The 21,941-nt window shown below is 37.6% G+C and overlaps 2 protein-coding genes and 1 non-coding gene across 3 annotated transcripts; 2 read left to right on the top strand and 1 right to left on the bottom strand.

Annotated features, from left to right (window-relative positions):
- Window positions 1-10,875: 10,875 nt before the first annotated feature.
- TRNAC-GCA (transfer RNA cysteine (anticodon GCA)) lies at window positions 10,876-10,947 on the top strand. The gene has a single exon. It is a non-coding gene; the product is annotated as a tRNA-Cys (tRNA).
- A 222-nt stretch (window positions 10,948-11,169) lies between these two features.
- LOC129308136 (probable ADP-ribosylation factor GTPase-activating protein AGD6) lies at window positions 11,170-16,068 on the top strand. Its single transcript, XM_054949170.1, has 4 exons — window positions 11,170-12,118; window positions 12,217-12,306; window positions 14,883-15,390; window positions 15,779-16,068. Exons 1-3 carry the CDS (start codon window positions 11,348-11,350, stop codon window positions 15,387-15,389), a joined length of 1,368 nt encoding a protein of 455 aa, XP_054805145.1. The 5' UTR covers window positions 11,170-11,347; the 3' UTR covers window position 15,390; window positions 15,779-16,068.
- A 627-nt stretch (window positions 16,069-16,695) lies between these two features.
- Window positions 16,696-21,863, bottom strand: LOC129308128 (cation/H(+) antiporter 20-like). The gene is made up of 4 exons (XM_054949157.1): window positions 21,579-21,863; window positions 20,446-21,471; window positions 17,632-18,573; window positions 16,696-17,543 (listed from the first exon to the last, which is right to left on the bottom strand). Exons 1-4 carry the CDS (start codon window positions 21,756-21,758, stop codon window positions 17,163-17,165), a joined length of 2,529 nt encoding a protein of 842 aa, XP_054805132.1. The 5' UTR covers window positions 21,759-21,863; the 3' UTR covers window positions 16,696-17,162.
- Between the last annotated feature and the right edge of the window lie 78 nt (window positions 21,864-21,941).

Here is a 21,941-nt window from a genome sequence, read left to right as displayed (position 1 = left end):
AATTAATCAAGTTAAATTAGAGTAATTTGTAAATTAATGTAGTGTATAGTCAGAGAGATCTAACGAGTAGTCTTGAGTATGATTTCAGCCTTAAATTCAGCTTTAAAGTGAAGTTGGGTCACCCAAACCTCAAAAAGGGAGAAAATCAAAGGCATGCAACTCATCCGCCACGGCGCATGTATAATAAGCTGCGAAGAATGAGCCTCTTTGCACCATGCGTCATGGCATATAGTCAATTTTCAACTTAAATAAGTTTGTATCAATTTGAAAATCATAAAGAGGGAGAGGGAGAAAATGAAGAACACATATTTTGCCATGTTAGGGCTTGCTACATTGAAGGTTTGAAAGTAAATTAGAGCTAGATACACCTTAGGTAAGTGAATCAAGCTTCCCTCTTCCTTTCTCTTTCATTTTCTTTTAGATTTAAGATAGAGTTTTAGTTAGAATGATGATTTTTGGTCTAAGCCTAATGACTTAAATAAAGTTAACAAGAGTTGTTTTGGCTATTAATGTTAATGATTTCACAACTATTTAGTTGGTGGGAGCATTAATTATCCAAAAATGTGCATTAACTAAAATTGTTGAATGTGTTTAAAGGCCATTAATGACAAAAGGATGATGCCATGATGTTAGCATGAGCTAAAAAAAGCTAATAAACCCGATGGCTATGTGTTAAAGTGAGAGATTATGATTTTGAGAATTTGAGGAAATACTAGAAGTTATCCTAATGAGGAAATTAATGATTGTTAGTGTGATTAATTATAGATTAATCACGAATTGACACTATTCAAGCTAATCAAAGCGATAGAAGTGTTTGTAATTGAGAGGTAAACTTTTGACCTCTCAAGGGTTTAAGGTAATTAGGAGAAATTTAATTTATGCATTTAGATGTTGAAGTGAATTATTTAAAACCAAATGATATATTTGAATAACCTATGTTACATATATATATATATATATATATATGGGTGTATATGAAAAGGGAAAATGTTGGATTTAGACATGTGTTGAGCATGATTATGTTTGTGATGATATTGAGTACAATATAATGAGTTTGATATGAACAAAATTGCATACTACGTGTTATTGATTATATACATGGCATGATCATTTATGGCAGGAGTTCGCTTAGAGATATAAGTAGTGATAAATCCACGTGGTGTTAGCTGTCAATCGTTGAAATTGAAAGCTAACCAAGCCATCAGCCTTTAGAATTAGGAGGTAATCATTGTCCTGTTATTGTTAAGGGATTGTCTCGCTTGTTTTATGAGAAACTCAAACCTAATTAGTCTTTATCGGCTCGTTAGGAGGTTAGCTTAAGAGTACATCACCTCATAGTTATTGGTATTAGGAGAAATCATGACTCAAAAGTGAGTGTAGTAGCTTTGGTTAGGTAGCTCCTTATGGGTTGAAGGCTTGATTAGTTCGAGTTCATGGATGTAGCTATTAGATAGTCATTGGTTTTTATGTCAAAGGTATCAGGGATATAAGGATGACATTGATCATGCATATCATATCCCTACCATATGATGATGATGATGATGATGATGATGATGATGATGATGATGATTATGATGATTATGATTATTATTATTATTATATTTGATTAGCATATGGTTATTAATATTGTGATTATATGTAATCGAGGAATAATGATAAATGTTTAGTACCCGACTATATGATTGTTTGTATTGTGGTTGTGACAACCTTTGGAAAAGTAAATATACTTATGAATGTGGTATAATTATCATTTACATTTATAATTAATTGGCATGCATTTGTAGAGGTTAAATTAACCTTAATTACTAAGTGATTGTACTTACCATTCTCTTTCTTCAATATTACAAGAACTAGCTTATCGAATCAGGATTGAGGAAAAATGACTAGAGGCTTAGGATTATGCTAAAATCTTAATAATAGGCCTAATAGAACTTTAACTATGTGTATTTTGATTGATATTTGCCAACTAGGTTATCATATAATTTTTGACTACCTATACTAATTGTGAAATTAGTTTGAATGAATATTTTGTGTCCTAGGTTGTACATGATGTGGTTGTAAAGTTTATATAAGGCCAAAATATTAGTGCAAGTAGATATATGTGTAAATGTATGGATATTATGAATTATATGGTGATTTATGAAAATTTAACTCCCCCTTATGTTTTTATAATCAAGGGGTTGAATTTAAAATTGCGATATACATGTTGTTTAATTGTCGTGCTATATTGCACGAGTTCTATATAGTCTATAGAGTGTGATCTAAATGTTACAGCTTTTGGCACTTGAAATGATTATTGGACACTCAAGTTGTGTAATAATGTTATAAAGGAGAGATAATAGAAATGAGTGTCTAATTTTTAATTAAAAAATTATTTAAATGTGAGACTGGTGCTATTAGCCAAAGTTCGGATAAATTCATTTGTGAACACTTAGATCAACTCAATTGGACGTCGGATTAAGAAATAAGGCATGTCAATATTTTACCTGGGAGTTATCATCGATGGCTTTATTGTTGTAAAAAACATACAATGCGTTGTAGTGCAGAGCACAAAGGCAAATATGCCGTGACACGTATATAGTAGGCCACGGTGCACCTCTATCTTTATGCTAAAATGATGTTTTTTCCTATCATAATGTAAATGATCTATTAAAAATCAAATTCCTATGCTTTTGTAAAACATTTTCACTTTGATTTTTACTAAATAAATTATTGTTGACAATGTTGTGAGTTAGAAAACTTAGGATTTTGTTCTTATTGATTTTACAAATTTAGTTTTCTAGTTGGGTTAACTGTGACTACTTATAACTTGGGAGTTAATTATGGTTTAATAAGGGCAACCTTATAGAATAAGCTTGAAAGCTTAAAGGGTTAAAGGTTGATTATATAGGCTTTTTTATATGTTAAGGTATTTTAAACTTGATCCAAATAAGCTTAGCCTGCTCTGAATTACAGGCTCTACTTAACAGGTGCATTTTTCCCCAGTCCATTAATTTTATTGGGTAGGTCCCATGATCATGTTTCCTTCCTTCTAACATGTTCCTTTTCCTTCTCTTCCTTTAGTGGTTCTTTCCCTTTTCCTATCTCTCTTCCTTTTACCTTTCCCCCATTATTTATGGCCATTCTACCATCAAGGTCATTGACACTGATTTTAATCAACATGTCGTCAATGATGGGCCAGTTAGCATTATTCTTGGGCATATGAGACACAGGGAACAAGTGGGCTTTCAGGGGAGCATATCTCTCTTAGCATGTCAATGGCAGGTTCCTACCTACATGAACTTAAAAAAGAACGCAATACAAGCAAGTTTGTAGCCAAAGGTACCATTAAGGAAGTGAGCTTTTGGTAAGTAGGGAGGGAGAAGAGAGACTTATCGATAGACTTAATAGGGTTATAGAGATCAATCACTAAGGTCATGGAGGTTGATGAACTTAACAGACTCAACAGGGTTGTGGAGAGTGAGCTCCCTAGGTCTTGCATGCATGGCTATAGGTTGCTAACGAGATATGAGAATAGAGAGGTAGAGGAAGGCGAAGATGAGGTAAAAGGAAAGGGTTTAGGGTGGTAAACTCCAGGCACTTTGGCAATTGTGGAGGTAAATGGACGATGAGGGAGGAGTGATTGATGTTTCTTGTGCTTGTGTTTATAACTTTTCTTTCTTCTTTTGTGCTTTGTGGGGAGTGGTTTTGGTATGTCCTTATCAGGTGCCAAGGTTGGTGTCTTTGCTACTAGTGTTAGGGTTAGTGCTAGTATGCCATTAATGATGAAGGAACATGTGATGATACTGATACTTTATTTTGGGTGCTAGGGCTAGTGTTAGTTTTTTCTTTATTGATGCTGGTGCTCGAGGTTCCTTGTCTGGTGTCAGAGATATTAGTAAAGGTAGTAATGGTGGTAATAAGCAACTAATCGCAGCAGCAATGGTGATGAGGGAAGAGAGAGAGAGAAAAGGAAGAAAGAGGAGATGAGATGGAAATCGAGACATTAAGGCAAATAAGGGAAGAGAGAGAGAGAGGAATAGGAGAGGGAAGTGGATAGTGGCCTATGAGAAATTGACACTTGGTATAATTGTGGGACCCATTTCAAAAAATCAATAAATGTTTGCTCTTGGTAATGATTTGGGGAAAATTGCACCCATTTAGACCAGTTCATGAGTGTTTTTGCACCCTTGTGCACTTAATGATAATAGGTGTCTCTGGAAAAAAAGTTGATGAGTATTTTTGCCATTTAAACCTTTTTAAATGGTAGAATTTGAGTTGAAGGAAATTATTATTGGGCCGTGATGTGTGTATATGTTAGTATGCTTATGGTGGATTTACAATAATGAGAAATTTTAGTTTAATTGGAATTATTATTAGAAAGTCATGGATTATTTTTTTTAATCTAGAACCCAGTTTATTCTCTAGATATTCCTTCTTTGGTTGATTGATAATTGCTAGAATATTGCTAAGCTTTATCAATTGATGAAATCCAATTCATACTTTATTGGCATGTTTTATGCTGGGATGAAATTGTCATCACCAAATGGACTTAACTTTATTTTTTTTATTCTAAGATGGGCTTCGTAAGTTGTTGTTGAGATCTGATATATAATTTGGGTAAGTTTTAGAATTATTAACATGAATGTGTGTATATATGGTGTTTTAGCATTTTTATTTGGTAATATTATTTGAAATATGAGGAGGCTTTATGCTTGTTTTATGCCTTATGTTTTACACCTAATTGAAATATTTAAAGTGTAGGTGTCTAGCAAAAATTATATTCTATTTATAAAAAAATGTATATATTCTACTAAATTGTTAGCCTCATCTTATAAATGTCAACATGTTATGTTGAGATTTGGAGAAAATTTTAAATAAATGTCAACATGTTATGTTGAGATTTGGAGAAAATTTTAAATGAAAGCTTTATTATGTGCTTGAAAGCAAGGTGTGGCAATTATGAAATTTGTGTCACTTGAGACAAGCATTGTGATTGCATCATGAAAAGTTAATCATTTATGTAGTATTGATAAATGTATTTTAAAAATGGTACATGATCTATTTTGTCATAAGTGTTCATTATTATGAATATTGATTTGTTTATATGTGGTGATGAAAATAAGTATAATATTGGGACTACAATAGAGGTAGGTTTATTACTGAGTAATACTGTAAATGTTGGCATTATGTATGATGGATTGTCATTATATTAAAATAATACAATAATGTTAACTAAATTTTATATTTAGATTAAAAAAATTCATTGGTAGCCAAAATAAAATATTATGAGTGTCAGAGTTTATTACTCTAGCATTGGGTAATAGTTAATGAGGTTTAGCAGTTGAAATACTTAGCAAATAAAATATTGAATGTAACCGGCATATACTATATCAATGATTTGTGATGGTGAGTCTGCAATACTTATGACTAAAATAAGACCTTTAATGGCAATAGTAAGCATATTCAATTGAGGCATAATATTATAAAGTAACTACTAATAGATGAGATTATCTCAATTGATTATGTGAGATCAGATGTAAATCTAGCAAATCAATTAACAAAGCCTTGAGCCAAAAACAAATTATATAAACATTGAGGGGAATGAGACTTAAACTAGTTCAAAACTAATAGGGATGGTATCCCAACATTTGTGATTGATAATCTCATAAAGAAGGTTCATATGATTAAGAACAAGCCATTTGTTAGTTTTGCTAGCACTAAAATTACTTTGTTCCTTTTCTTATGATGCATGAGAAAGTGCTAGAATGTGTTGTTGGCGACGTTGAGCAAAGCTCTTAATGAATTCATATTGTTTATGGAAGATATATTCATTGTAGATACATTTGATAAAATTACCCAAACAAATATGAAATGGGGACAAAATTTCTAGAGCACTTGTCAAAATACCATGTAGCATTTGTTAAAGTGTAAATCCATCTAAAGTGCAAAATCATCGTGATAGCAAAAATTATGAGGGTATAATCTAATTGATAAGGCCACTAGTATACACCCAACAATTGTTGGTTCATAGAAACACACTTGACCGAATTCTCCATCTACTTAGAAGTATTGGTCTAAATTTAATTTATAATCTAAAAGACACCAAAACTTGAAATGATTATATTTCATATAAATAACTTAGATGACAACATTTCTATTAACATAGGTGTTGTAATTGTTGTGTAAGTGTGTCAAAAGGAAAAGTCTCATATTGCTTGCATGAGAAAAGCTTCTAGCGCATATAATGAAATGAGTTTAGAGAAAAAGTGGGCTTGTGTGCATGAGATAGGCTATGCAGGGTACTTGCAATTGTAAACAATCAATTTGCCCCCTTTGTGGTTCTTTTTACCAAGCTTATTTTTTGTAAAATTAATGATAGTGTCCTTGGATGTGACTTAACAAATTTTCTACAAGATTTTGAGAGGAAAAAATTCAATTAATTTTCTCACTCTTTGAATGTACATGTTCTCTTTATTAAATTTTTATAATTTTACATATTTTTTTAATTGAAGTAACTGGAAACTCCATTCTTATTCCTTTCCCACGTTCCCAAACAAACTGGGGTAAAGTGTAACATCCAGAAAATTTTAACCTTGATTTATTAACCAAATGAGGGTAATTAGTAAGTTAATGAGGTGTGTGGTTAGAGGAGCTTAACTTGGCATAATTGTTATGATTTCAACCCTAGAAGTAGGTCCAGATCGATGGTGGGCCACTTGGGTTAGGAAAGAGAATGACAAAGTGAAGAATTATTTTATGTGACATACGCCGCGATGCGTGGTTGGTCCGCTGTGATGCACGAAGATAATTTAAACGTAACGAGCTATTCTGTGTCATGTGCTATGGCGAGGGCATCGTACGCCGCAGCACACAGTAAAAAATTAAATAAATCAGCTCATGAGCTGCGTGAAACCAGAAGAGAAAAGAAAAGGAAAATGAAGAGCTTGATTTTAGCTCTGTTAGGGCACGATATTTGGTCCCATTATTGATAGATTGAAGCTTCCAAATACTCAAAGTAAAATTATGGTGCTTTCTTTTTCCTTTCTCTCTCTCATTCGTCATGATTTATGGTAGGGTTTGAGTGGGAGATGAATTTTCAATCTATAGGAGTATGGGTCCGATTTTATTGGTTAAAATAAGTTAAATGGGAGTTATTTAATGTATTGGAATACCACATTGATGATTTTAAAAGTGGTTGGTCCATGGGAGCATTTAATATCCAAAATTAGCATTTATGAGATAGTTGGGAGAGGTTAATGTGCATTAATAGTGGTTGAAGTGTTATTAATGATAATATACATCAATAAAATCTAATGAGCCCATTGGGTATGAATGGGTAGTGATTATGAGTTGGCAAAAATTGTGTATGAGGGATTTTATGTTGATAAAGCTTAAAGAGCTAAATGATGATGATATCCTTGTGATATGGTTATAGAGAGGTTCATCTTGGCACCATTCGAGCTTGTTAAAGCTTTGGAAAGTTGATATGGTGAGGGGTAAACCTTTGACCTCTCAAAGGTTTGAGGTAATCGAGAAAAACTTAATTTTTATAGTTAAATGTTAATGGTGTTTGTAAAATATGATTTATGAGTTTAATTGATGATGCATATTGGCAAAGTGTTGATTTGTGAAATGGTTTCTTTTGAAAGAAAACCTTGATTCTACTACCTTTGATGTTTTATGAAATTAATTGTGATTTATTAATAGGGGTAGAGAATTGTAATGAAATATGTGTTAAAGTGTAGAGCATTTGTGTTATGTGAGTTCAAGTGTTGAGAAATGATTGTTGAAATGCATATTATGTGTGAAATGTGCATAGCATGATCATTAGAGAGAGTTCGCCTTGGGAGAGGAGTAGATTGGTTGAAAATTCACGTGATATTGGCAGTGATCGTTAGAATTGAGAATTAGCCTTGGCACCGATCGTTGGAATATGGATGTAACCCTTGTCCCATGGTTGTTTCAGGACTGTCTCACTTGTTCTATGAGGGACTCAAATCTAACTAGTCTCCATTGATTCATGAGGAGCCTAGATTAGGAGTACGACACCTCATGGTTGTTAGTATTAGGAAAAATCGAATTATATAAGTAAGTGAGTTAACCCTGGCCCAATAGCTCCTCACAAGTAGAAGGCTGGGTTAGTCCGTGAAGGATGTAGCCGTGTAATAGCCACTGGTTTTGTGTCGAAGGTAACAAGAGGATATAAAGTTGGCACATGATCATACATATAAGTTTGGTCACATGGTTGTTAGTTTTGTGGTTTGGCATATATTGAGAGTGCATGGCTGTTATTTTTACGACCCTGAGTTATGTTTTTGAAAATAACATGATATGGCATTTTATGGCAAGCCTGGTCACATAGTTATTAGTTTTATGAACCGTGGCCTAGTGTTATATGATATATGTGTTTATTTGCCTAATTGCATCTATTTATAATTAATATGTAACTGTAAGGGTTAAGTGAAACTTGGTTACTGAGTGGTTGTACTCACCCCTCAGTGCTCAATATTTTCAGGACCTAGCTTATTAAATTCAAGTCGGGAAAAACATATAGAGGCTTAGGATTGGTAGAGTAATCCTCTATTTGCCTCTCTTTAGTTGTTTTCATGTGTATTTGTTAATATAATTTTCAACTAGGATTACTTATCATGATTGGTGCACTACTTGTATGATTTTGTATTTAACTAGTGTATTTTGTGTCCTGAGTTAATGAGTTTTGTTGTGAACTCGTGGATAGGGCCAAAATACTTGTACAAGTAGGAATATATGTGCTTTTGAGAAATATGAATGAAATGGTTGATTTTGTGCAACTTTTCCTCCCCCTCTATGTTTTGTGAAAATCAGGATTGAGTGGTGATTTTGTGAAATAAGCATTATTAGTTGAGTGTGGTGTGTTGCACGATTACGTAAGAGTTCATTGAGTATGGTCGAATGGTTTGTGTAAGCTATTGGTACTTGTGGTTGAGTTGGGACACTCTATTTGGGAGATTTTATAAAAAATGTAGTAGAAATGGGTTTTGATGTCCAATTTCTTATAGAAAATAGATTTAAATGTGAAATCTGTGTCATTAACTAGAGTTAGAAGAAAGCTCCGTATAGACACCGAAATCACCTCAATCGGACGTCAGATGGAAATTTGGGATGCGTTGGAAGTTCGCTCCCTTGTGCAATGTGTCGTGCCGCATGGCACCACACGCCACGGCATATGATACAAAGGAGACATGCTGCGATGCACGAGCCGTAAGTCGTGGCTCACATGTCATTTCTGCATAGAATTTATTTTTGAGTTTTAAAACTCATTATTTGGGTCCCAATTAATTTTTAAGTTTTTGCTTTATTTTCAAAATTCTAATTTGGAGTTCTTATATTATGTTTGAAATTTGAATTGGTAAATTGGGATTTTTTAAAAAGATTTTGAGAAATTTCATTTTATAAACCCTATAATTTGGTAATTCTTTGAGAGTTAAGCCTTGGATTACCATGATTTGAAGTTAATTATGATTTAACCTTAGGGAGGTTACATAAAGTGGTTATACAATTCCAATGTCCTATTTCAATCTTACATAAGTGTATTTCATGGGGAAAAATTCATGTGGTGTGTGTCATATGTGGACAAACATTCATAATTCATTGACCCCATAGAATCATTTTATTCTTAAGCAGTTGAAATTTTTATTCCATAAACGATTCACCGTGCAAATGCGTTTCGTGCTTGAATGCATGTTATTGTGAACTTAAAATATCCTTGTTATTTTTTAATTTTTATTTTACACATGTATAAGATACTACTAGTAAAGAAAGAAGGCTAGCCAGATAGGCCTAGAATAGGAAATTACAGGTGAAATGCAACTGAATTATTAATGTTAGCGCCGCTAAAGTGATGATTGACTATATGGAAGTGCTAGCAGCCAGAATTGATAGATCGTACATAACGTCTCTTTTCCTAAAGATGTTGACAATTTGCCATTTCTTAGCTAATGAACTTTGAAAGGGATGGATTTCTGCTTCCTTTTTTGTTTTGACTTTATTCTCATGATTTAATCTTGAACTTCTTTGCTAATCCAAATTAGTTGGCAGTTAATTTGAATAGCTAATCCTGCTCACTTGGCCAATTTGTATTCTTTCGTTTCATATTCTTGGGCAATACTTCAATGAATATAGGTGGTCTGTTGGGTATACGAACTGTTCATGGTCATCTCATAGACTAAGGTTGTGGATAAAATGAACCATGAAATATTCAAAGGCTAATTGCCAAATTGTTGTTGGAATAGAGCTCATCAGACTGCCCTTTTTTGCTTGGAAGTAGGGCGGTGACAATGTCCTAGAAGGACGACAATTCATTTTTTAGATTTTGTCCATTATTAATGACAGAATTTGAGCCTAATTAACCCATACGGCCATACCTCTTGTTTAGAACAAGGTCGAAAACACATTAGGCCCCTGCCTATTGCCCAAGGGTGGTTTTGGGCTCTTGACTTTTGTAAACTTGGCTCGAGAACTAAACTTTAAGATCTCATGCCTGTTCAGTATTTTTGGAGAATAAATCTAGTTATGTCATTATTATTATAGATTTATAATGAGAGGTTGACCACAAAAACCCAATGCTTTTATTTACTTATTTATTCATTCGATTATAATAAAAAGCGAAAACTTCTGACACTAAATTCCCTAAATCGAAACAGAGTCCAAACGTGATACGCCTAGGTATCATCCTTACTTTGGCACTAGACAATATACACCAAATGTTACTGTTTAAAATGAATATATGAAAGGTTAATTTAATTTCCCTACAATCACTCGATAGTTATAGCAAATCCGCTAGTGGAAGAGAGCTGAAGATGAACATAAAACTAGAGTTAAGTTAGTAGATAAATACCAGTCATCTTAATCACGGGGTCCATAGCTCAGTGGTAGGGCATTTGACTGCAGATCAAGAGGTCACCGGTTCGAACCCGGTTGGGCCCTTTCGGTTTTATGTGTCGTCTGGAATGAGAAACCTTTTTTCTTTTAAAAAAAATGTATAATGGAAGCTCAATTACAATGGGCTTTTTTTGGTTGACGAGTTGGACCAGTCAGAATTTGTAATGGCCCGTAAATGAAGGTTCTCCGGTTGAAGATCGGTGTTGGAATCTGACTGGCTCCATCTGATTGGTTTGTGTTGCTATTAATTATGTAACCATTAACGTTAGCATTCTCTTTTACCATATTGGTGGATCCTCCTCGCAATTCCGCAGCACCAAAAGGAAAAGGAAGCCGAAGCGAGGGAGAGAGGATCGTTCCACTTTATTCTGATCAGATCTTCCTATTTATCTCATTTCCTTTCGGTGTTCAGGCATCAAATTCAGATCCATCGGATAGGATATTCATGGCGGCAGCGAGGCGGCTCCGGGACCTGCAAGCCCAACCGGGGAATAGGATCTGCGTCGATTGCTCTCAAAAGAACCCCCAATGGGCTTCTGTTTCCTATGGAGTCTTCATGTGCTTAGAGTGCTCCGGCAAGCACCGTGGCCTCGGTGTCCACATCTCCTTCGTCCGATCCGTTACAATGGATTCCTGGTCCGAAATCCAGATCAAGAAGATGGAAGCAGGTGGTAACGAGCAACTTAACGCCTTCCTCGCCCAGTATGGTATCGCCAAGGAGACCGATATTGTTGCCAAGTACAATACTAATGCGGCCAGCATTTATAGGGATCGGATTCAGGCCCTTGCCGAGGGACGACCGTGGCGGGATCCACCTGTGGTCAAGGAGAACCTCGGCCCTGGGAAGAGTAAGCCTCCGTTGCCGAAAAGTGGAAATGATGGAGGCTGGGATAGTTGGGATAATGATGAGGGGGTCAGATCACCCCATGACTTCAAGCGCAACATGTCTACGGGGGATGTAAGGGGGTTCAATGGAGGTTCTGCCGGTAGCAGGCCCGCGAGATCGAGATCGACGGAGGATATCTACACGCGGTCGCAATTGGAGGCCTCCGCCGCCAACAAAGACAGCTTTTTCGCTCGCAAGATTGCAGAGAACGATTCACGACCCGAAGGGATTCCACCCTCGCAAGGAGGCAAGTTCGTTGGATTCGGATCTAGTCCCGCACCTTCTCGGGTGAATAACCAACAAAACGATGTCTTTTCAGTTATGTCTCAGGTGATTCATTATGGAATTTCCTTTCCTTTTTTCCTTTATGGCTGCGAAATGATACGTTCTTGTAACCAATTTTATGTTTCATAATTGTTTCTATCTAGGGATTTGGGAAATTGTCCTTGGCTGCTGCCTCAGCGGCTCACTCTGCGGCTAATGTTGTTCAGGCTGGCACTAAAGAGATCGCTACCAAGGTATTTGCATCTGTTTTGTTTATGTATCAAACCGTTATATTTGGTTCATTGAATTTTTTGTCGAAAGTATGATAGATATTGTGTAACCTAGCAGCATCTGAATGCGGTCACTTGAGTTTGTCAAAATTTCTTTTACGCATGAAACAGAAGACACGAATTTACTCCTTTCTTTCTTGGACAACTGAATACAAGAAATAAAGAAACGAATAACTGAGGCATGTTTATATTTTACTACTTTGTAACTGCATCAATACTTGGTTTGCTGTTGAAGTATGAATTGATCACTCTGTGAATGAGAAATGCGAAGGTCAATTATTTCCCTCTTATTTCCATACCCTCTTGATTTCTATCTTGGTTTTGAGAATAAATAACAATGATTGGGCCAATAGTGGTGCATATGGGAGAGGATACATGAATTAGAAAAGGTGTTGAACGACAAAAGTAGGGAACTAATCTTTGCTAAGAGTTTTTTGTTTAATTCTGAAGAGATTCCATTCCCTCCCTCAGATTTATATTATTGCAAGTTGTATGTCATCTAGTTGTTTATTGATTTTATATTCATGTTTCTTGGTGATAAGATCATATTCTCATGTTTAGGAAGATAATTTTAATCTGCTGCAAGAAATACTTGGCACATGTTTAATGTTATTTTTTATTGAATAGTTGCATCAGCTTAAGAATTTGAAAGTCATGATTGGCGTTTAATAAGGACTCCAATATGCTTATAATAATATTCCGCTTCATAAGATAGAAACTATTTTTGAAGTGGAGTTTCTTAGAATTTTTGAAATTCAAGTTTGATACTTAAACTTACAATGAGGAGTGACCTTTCATGCGATTGATCTTCAATGAATTTTATTTTTTTGGGATTTAATTTAGTCAGGTATCAGATCTTGATGATCTGGTGCTATTTACTGCTGATGATCCGTGTACCAGTGTTGTCTCTTAGTGCATTGCTTGAGGATGAGAGCTGGCAACGAGAAAGTGTTGACTGATAGGGGTGAGCAGTAAGTGATTCGGCTCGGCCATAAATTATGGAAAACCAAACATACTGAAAATGGAAAGATGGGGAACAAATAAAGAACATGAGCCGAATTGGACCAAACCAAACTGAACCAAAATATTTAGGTCGGGGCTATTTTCATGGGCCTTGTTTGTTGGCCATTTCTTTTTAAAGAACAAAGCTACAAGCCTACAGCTAAAAGTAATAGGAAGATCTGCAATTTAAAAAAAAAAAAAAACCTGCAAATGAATCCAAACAATGTTACAACACATCTAAAATGAGCAATTCAACATTCAATTGTCCAAGTGTCCAAACACTCGTATGAAACAAAACCAGCAAATATTGGGGGAAAAACAAATCTAAAGGAAACCAAATCACCGATATCTGGTCATTCAAGTTCAACTGTCTTAAAGTTGCAAATGAAAAATCAAATAAAGGACCTGCTAATAACATAACCCACAACCGCACAGCAATATAACAGCAGTTTACATTCCATTTTCCTTCAAAACCTGCACCCTGCATCTAATGAAGAGGAAATCAAATAACCAACGCCCAAATTTTACAAAGTTATACAGAAGGATTTTCGTCAAATTAATTCAAGATTTTTTCCCTATCCAATTACTTATTTACATTTTGTTCTCTATACGGAAGCATTTTTATCATTTTGTTACAATCATGTCAGAGGGTATCATCACACACGACATAAATACAAGATTTGTATAGCAGCATACGCAAGAAGAAATTGATCATATGCCTTAATCTTTACTTTTGCGCCTGATGAGAGAGTGCCATCAATGACGTTTGAACCACAGCATTGATGCAACTTGTGAAATTTTGTTAGCTTACGGAGAGGATTTTTGTGAGACTGCAAGGTTAGGGGGTGCGAGGGACTTGAGAATTAAATCTCTTTCAATAGGTTTATCGTTACCAGGGAATTAAATATTCTCAAAGCTTTATTATACCTAATGAATATAATTCAGTAGGTTTAGTGCTGCTATTGTGATATTTACATGTAATCTACAGCTAAATAAGATTATGTCTTGTAATGCAGCTTTAGTGGAGGTTCATGAAAGTTGCATCTCTATGCATGTGGCTTTGCACCAAGGCCTGTTGGTCAGGGCTACAAGCAATAACATGCTATTAACATCTATGGTGGAAAATGTACAACGTACTATTTCAAGAAAATTGTATGGCTGTCACTTTTACTGGGAGTTTACAAAATTCTCTTAGATTCGTTATGTCGGAACTTTGAAAATGGAGGGCAAGAGACTAATTTCACCACTGTCTCTTGGAAGCTGAACTCACTTATTATTTTTCGTCATTGGTTTTGTTGCAGATTCTCCTCGGAATCTCCTGAATGCTCCTTTTATTTTAGGGCTTTGGCTTTCTTTTTCTTTTTGTTTTTTATGGTGATAGGAGGAAACCCTAGGGTCTTGGAGGTTCTTTTAGACTTCTTTTATTGGCCCACAAATTATGCATTATATTGGTCATAATGTGTTCTTTTCTTTGAAAGGAGGAATGATTGGTGTTTTACATTCATTTATTTATTATCTATATTTATTCTTTGTGCCAGGTAAAGGATGGTGGCTATGATTACAGAGTCAATGAAACCGTCAATGTTGTCACTCAGAAGACGTCAGAGATAGGACAAAGGACTTGGGGGATTATGAAGGGGGTCATGGCTTTGGCTTCGCAGAAAGTTGAGGAGTACACTAAAGATAACCCAAACTGGCCAATTGATAATAACTGGCAGCGAAATGAAAACGATAGAAATGGCTACTATCAGGAATATAATCATGAGACCAAAGGTTGGAATTCTTCTACAGGAGGAGGGCAACCTTCATCAGTTGGGCAGAATAATACTTACGCCTCAAGCTCATGGGATGATTGGGACAATAATGATACCAGGAAGAAAGAACCGACTAGAGGATCAGCTACTCATAACAATGATGGTTGGGCTGGCTGGGATGATCCTAAAGATGATGAATATGAAAATTCCTACCAGAGTGTATCAAATAAGAATGCAGTTGGTCATAATGGGAAGCCAGGTGACAGGTGGACAGGAGGAGGCTTTCTGTAAGGTTTGTATATTGTGACATTTGAGAAGTCTCTTTTTTTTTTATTAATTTAGGAGGAGATGGGGAAGAACAAATAAAAGACGAGGACAGAATGAAAATTAAGCGTATTTTTAATGGGATCTGCAAGTATCCTTGAACCTGCTTGACCACCGGACTCCTTGAAAGTTTTAGTATGTGCTACATTTGTGTCCAGTATGCGTGCGGGCTATAGATGAGGGATTGGCTGGATAGTAAATGCAGAATCTTGAGATTAGGAAGAGTTTTATTTTGCTAGAGAGATTAGGATGTTTTTTTATTTTAAGTTTGTTCGTTGTCTACTTTATTCTAGCTCCTATTTCATGTTCATCACTTGAAATAGACAGTCACTTGTGAAACCCTTATTTGACACCAGGGCCTGAGCCTGTCTTTACATTATAATTCAGCACAAATGACAAAAATTATGGTAGCTTCCAAGCCGATCACATGCAGGCTAACAGGGATGCCTCTAAACACGATGGATGTAACCAGACTGTCAAGGATAAGAATGTTGACGTGCAAGTGTCCAAATGAAGGGCTTGTTGCTCAAATTCGAAGAGTCCACTGCCTGGAATTGTGAAGAGAACAATGTTGTGAGATGAAAACTTCCTAATTGTTTTGTACTTGTGGCAACTAAAGTTACCTGTTAATTGTTTATTTGCTTCATATTGAACGCATGGTTTTTTTTTTTTTCCTGCCATTTCCGCAAAACTTATTATTATTTTGAGTCAAACTCAAACCGGAGTTAATGCAAATTTAGCAGGAACTCCTTTGAATACAAATATTTTTTGCTAGGTCGAACTTGTTTATAGAAATAAGTGGACATCAATTTCTATTTCCAGTAATCTGAGTTCGGTTGGCTTTGCGGTTCTTAAAATTCTGAAATTTTGGCAATGACCGAGAGAGAATGATGATTGTTACTCTCTAGGTTACTCAAACTACAGAAATGTGAAGTTATACCCTTTTATTTTATACATTTAATAAATCTCGAAAAAGCGAATAACTCGTGAAATCTCTGTTTATTTGGCTTCCTTGACTCTACCTTGACATTTTTTTTTAATTTTTTTGGCAATTGTTTTATTTTATAAGTGACTTCGTACTACTTGTACTTTCTATTTTATCAATAATTCCCTTTTCAATTATTTTGACTCACGCTTCAAATTTTGTAAGTTATACACGGGAAAAGTTCTAGTTAATCATGCCCAATCTGCAATTTTTTGGATCAACAACTGATGTGCATTGTTATTTATTTATTTTTTTTTAATTGTAACTGAAGGGAACAACAACCAGATCAAACATAAAATCGCTTTCTCATTGGACATGCGCTGATTGCAGATCAAATAGTAGTCTAGTTTGTTGTAGATTACTTGAATCCCATTTGCACATTTTCATATATAGGCTAGACACATTGCCAGAGATTGAGGAAATAAATCTCCTACCAGAAGCAGACGTGCAACCACAAGCTCGAAGTCTTCCTCTTTATTCTCTGAGATGATTTTATTCTTGCTTCAAATGTGACAAGGTGAGAGAGACAATCTATTAAAGGAAAATCTTTATCCGAAGAAAAGAAATTGAGCCGATGCTGCTTCCGATCCATGGCTTTTGCCTTGTGTGAAACACTTGCAGGAAACTTTCCTGCTATTAAAGATTAAAATACATAAAACACCCCAACATGAAACCAAACTCGGCATTTCAGAAACCAAAACTGGCTCGTAACAAAATTCAAGCTGTTAAACGCTGTAAGTGCCAGTTCATTCCCGTTACACATTGTTGTCGTTTGATGTTGAAATCTCGTTCCCCACGGACGACTCGTAGTACTCAGCCAGCACTTTAGACACAGGAGACTCGTCCTCCAGCTCCACGTCGGGTTGCTGAATGACCAGCACCGACGACAGTACCCCTTGTCCCGACGACGCGAGAATGTCGCCGATTGGACCCAACTCCGCGTGCTCCGCCTGTCTCCCCGCCAATTCAACCACCATGCTCGACGGAAACCGCCCCTTTCCCACCACTATCAGATCGTAATCCCCGCTCCGCCCCATTCCCAACACCTCCTCCACTATGTTGCTCGCCGCCTTCTCTATATAAACCGCCGTCTGCCACTTCCTTCTGAATTCCTCCACTGCAGTTTCATCTAGGCCCTGCAATTCCGCACATTCATTTCTCGAACAAACTCAAAAAGAATGAGTGCTTGCGTGTGCGCTTGAAAATTGAAATCCAATTTCTTACCTTCTCTTTCTCATGGTTCATTGTGGCGGTGGAGAAGCTATAGTTTTTCTCGCTGCAGTTATCTAGGGAGGGACGTAACACGATGCCGTCACCCACCAACCCATTTCTGTTGACAAATCTCACTACGGCGACCTTAACTGCCGTATGCTCCGCCATCCTCCCTCCCAATTCCATGGCCTCTCGATCATCGGGCCCACCAAAGAACAAAATACAGACCCTTTGGGCGACGTTGGGAGGTGTTCCCGACCTGTTTCCGTATCCTCGATCGATAAGCACCGCCACGGAACATGGCGAATTCTTAAGCACCCTCTGGTTCACCCCTCTCCATCCATGACCCACATTCTCCACCACCTCATGTCTCCCACTCCCAATCTCTTCTTCCTCCACTTCCATCCTCCACTGCTTGTGAAACGGCAAGATAATCATGGTGACTCTCTTCTGCTCCGCCATGTGGCGAATGTCCTCGTGCATGGTGGACAGAGAAGAGATGGCTGTGCTGGGCCGGACGGAAACCCGTCCACATTGACTGTAGGCCTGAAAGGCTCCGGCGAGGCGGTCATGCCACTGGCCACCGTGGAAGCGGTTAAAGAAAGGGAAGCCATCCTTGCGGGCGCGCTGGGCCAAGACGATGGAGGAGGAGCGTTCGGTGAGCTCAACGAGGTGCATGATGAAGAGCTTAAGGAGGGACTTGTTGGTGCTGCGTGTTAACTCGATGAGTCTGATGATGGAAGGTACGTTGCCGGGACCGTGCACGCAGGCTAGCACTCGCAGCTCGCCGGCGGCCTTTTTCTTGGAGCTGGAAGACAAGTCGCCTAGCCTCCGGTGGGTCCTCGCCCTGATGCCACGTGCGGGTTTGTAGATGGCCATCACTGTTGGAGTGGTGATGAAGGTGGTGAACAGAGCCATTAGAACTAGAATGGCGAACATCTCATCGTTCAGAACCTGTTAATTAACCATGTAGTTTGCATGTACGTTAGCCTGAACACTTCATGTTTTTTCCCAGAAGAAACAAAAATCTTAAAAATGAATTATAAATGCTGAATTTTATAAAAGATTGTGTGTTAAAAATATAAAGTGATGTTTTATAAATAGGACTGGAAGAAAGCTAAATAGTCCTTACATATACACATGTAACTCATATCGATCCGTCTTATTAAACAAGGATATTTGATATACTTCCAAATTTTTAAGTGCATGTATCGAAGCATGTGTATATAGAATCACAAACATAAATATAATTTGCTTGGTTTACTCGTTCGCACTTTTTATTTAACAAGCAAAAATTTGTCCTCAAATTAAAGATGCATCCTATGTGTGACAGACATGGTATGTACTGTGAACCAGAGGCACTATCAATGGCTAACAAATTAATCACAAATCTTTGTCATTAAAAGTGGGAATTGTTTGTTCAAAAATAAAAAATAAAAAAGTGGGGAATTGGGAATATAAACAAGTCAAAAGACACCGCAAATGATAGCTCTCACGGTGTGTCATTATCAATGAGATCAGTCTCAATCTAAAGAGATGGGATCAGGGAGCCTTTAATTTGTGATTACTCATTGTCTGTGGTTTGCTTTGACTACTTTATAATCCCACTTAAGATTTATTCTGAGGCCCACTTTAATAAGTACTTATTAATAAGTGGAAGCTTGATCAGTAATGGCCAATTTTGGGACGGACGTTCCATATAGTTCGACAAATCAATCAAAGGAAGGAATATTCTTGATGATGCAGACTTATAATAGCTAGTGAAGGAAGGCTCTTATGATATGAGAGTGAAGCATTATTTATTTCAAGCTAAGCAGGTTTTATAATTAGAAGTAGGAAAGTGGTGCAAAAGGATCTCATGTTCGCGTGTTTGGTGTAGATCAATGAGGGGGATACATACTTAATCTGCTTTTACTCTTCTACTTAGTTCTGGGTTGTTCAGAGAGACGCGTCACACACGTCACATCCTTCAGAAGGAGAAAACAAGCTTACACAAAACCCCTATATAGTCACTCCCAAATCTACACTGGAGACACAAATCTCCAACTTTATTATTAATCTGTGGAATATCTCCGTTGCTAATGATGGCATGCAGAATTGCAGATATATACAGTTGTGCACTTAACACTCTTTTACGCTGGTTTACACGTAAATCCCAGACTTTTCCATGTAATTGTAGACAATTATTAGAGATCAAAGTAGAGACAGACGTAGATTTTGTCAAAATATATAACCTAGTCACCTGATCTCAAATTTTCAGGTGTGATCGAGAAGGTGTGATTCTTTCACCTTTCCAGCTTCTTTTTGTTGAGAAGCAAAATCTAAATTCGACCTTAAAAACCCAGTGGCTCCATAAGGTAAGCCTAAGACATGAACACGCTTTGATGCACGTATTTTCCAAAAGGTTGGACTCAATGACTTCGTTAATCCTAATTAATTACCCCTTTCATTAATCCAAACCACTAATGTGCGAGTGCCTCTTTTGAAAATAAAAATATAAATGAAGATGATGCTATTGACTAAAACATGTACCAATTGAGTGATGATGGAGTGCGTATGATGTAGATTCCCTGAAATTTCCCTACCAGACTAGACACAATGAAACTTGCATGCAAAACAAGACAACATCAAGTCTCCTAGGTGCCATTTCCCCCTCTAACACCTCTAATTTACGAACATTATGCTCTGCTCATTTAGGACTATGAACATTAATTATAGTCTGAATCAACAGTTAAAAGGCCACGTGTGGGCCATGAAAACATTAAAGAGCATGTGATTCCTAGATGAAAGCGTTTGGAATGAAGGCAAAAATAATGGGTGGCTGACCTTTTTCTCCTTGCCAATGTTGAGCACGATGAGCTCTACCAGGCCTTTGGTGTTCATGAGGACGCCCAGCGTTAAGGATTCCCTCGCCGGAATAAAACACATCATCGCCACCGCGAACGTTCCGAGTATCTTGCCAGCGCAGGCGGTAGTTATAACCAACGCCAACAGCCCCCAGGCCTCCCCGCCTCGGATTTTTGCCACGTCAGTCTTCAACCCGCTCGATGCAAAATATAGTGGGAGGAGCAGACCCGACACGAAATCCTCAATCCTCTCCATCAGTCTCTCTGCGAAATCTCCTTCTTTTGGAATAGTTAACCCGAACACGAATGCCCCGAATATCGAATGGATCCCTATAAAGTCCGTCATAAAACCCGACACCATCACTCCGGCTAACGTCAAGCAGATGTAATGCTCGTGAACGGCCTCGTGCTCCGACGAGCATCTCAGGGCCACCCATTTCATCGCGGGTCGGATCGCAACCATCATGAAAATTACGAAAGCAGCCCCTGACAAAAGAACCCACACTGACACTAACGGACTCTTATGATGCCCGCCGTCGCCGTCGCCAGCGATGGCAATGGCCAGAGCCAGCAAGATCCATGCTGCGACGTCGTTGAATGCTGCCGCGGCCATAGCGATCTCTCCCGCCTGGGTAGTTAAGAGTTTGAGCTCGGCTAAGATACGAGCGAGAACGGGGAATGCGGTGATGGAAAGCGCCACGCCCATGAAGACCAGAAACTGACCGAAACCGACCTTGTCAGCTCCGTCGACGGTTTTGCGAAGCAACATGGCGACGCCGATGCCCAAAATGAAAGGAACGGAGATTCCGGAGGCGGCTATAGCGAAGGCTCGGCGACCACTCCGGCGAATGGAGGCCAGATCGAGCTCGAGACCGACGAGGAAAAGGAAAAAGAGAAGGCCTATGCTGGCGACGGATTCGAGTATGGGAGTGCTCCAAGACGGGAATATACGGTGCATGTAAGTTTGGTTCCTTCCAAAAGCCGATGGGCCTAGCAGAATTCCACCCTGTGAAGTGTAAGAAAAACACATGTATACGTGTATGTATGTATTAATCATTGTATATTATAGTAAGAATATCGTAAAGAAAAAAGGAACGGTAAATATGAACGTACGACAATCTCAGCGATGACTTTGGGTTGGCGAAGAGGTTTGAGGAGGAAAGCGAGGGAGCGGCTGACGAGGAGGATGAGGAAGGTTTGAAGGATGAGGAGCGGGAAGGCGTAGTCCAAGGGATTGTCGCCCTGCAAGGCTCCATTCGATGACGTTTTGATGGAGCTTATGTTGAATACCATAGTTACACGCCGTGCTCCGATATATTCCTTCGCCGGAGCTTTCTGTTGAGAATTCAAATATCAAAACAAGCGTAAGTAAGTGACGGATAATGTGAAACTGAAGGAAGCTAGCACGAGTGGAATGTTAAACCACTTGAGCAGAATCGCTTGTATTTATAGAAGATCCCCATGCCTTTAGAAAAT

The sequence above is a fragment of the Prosopis cineraria genome, unplaced genomic scaffold (genome assembly GCF_029017545.1).
Source record: "Prosopis cineraria cultivar Desert tree isolate PC_DT_omini unplaced genomic scaffold, ASM2901754v1 PC1, whole genome shotgun sequence".
In the NCBI taxonomy this organism is placed as follows: Eukaryota; Viridiplantae; Streptophyta; class Magnoliopsida; order Fabales; family Fabaceae; genus Prosopis; species Prosopis cineraria.
The sequence above is the reverse complement of the archived record's forward strand: the minus strand, read 5'-3'. Positions and strand labels throughout refer to the sequence as shown.

What these genes read in the sequence shown, in the direction of transcription:
- LOC129308128 (XM_054949157.1), bottom strand. Translation starts at nt 21,758, where the DNA reads ATGGTATTCAACATAAGCTCCATCAAAACGTCATCGAATGGAGCCTTG. An exon ending in AAGTCATCGCTGAGATTGTC is followed by an intron (nt 21,472 to 21,578) that starts GTACGTTCATAT and finishes TACACTTCACAG; the next exon opens with GGTGGAATTCTGCTAGGCCC. An exon ending in TGAACCATGAGAAAGAGAAG is followed by an intron (nt 17,544 to 17,631) that starts GTAAGAAATTGG and finishes GCGGAATTGCAG; the next exon opens with GGCCTAGATGAAACTGCAGT.
- LOC129308136 (XM_054949170.1), top strand. Translation starts at nt 11,348, where the DNA reads ATGGCGGCAGCGAGGCGGCTCCGGGACCTGCAAGCCCAACCGGGGAAT. An exon ending in TCTTTTCAGTTATGTCTCAG is followed by an intron (nt 12,119 to 12,216) that starts GTGATTCATTAT and finishes GTTTCTATCTAG; the next exon opens with GGATTTGGGAAATTGTCCTT. An exon ending in CTAAAGAGATCGCTACCAAG is followed by an intron (nt 12,307 to 14,882) that starts GTATTTGCATCT and finishes TCTTTGTGCCAG; the next exon opens with GTAAAGGATGGTGGCTATGA.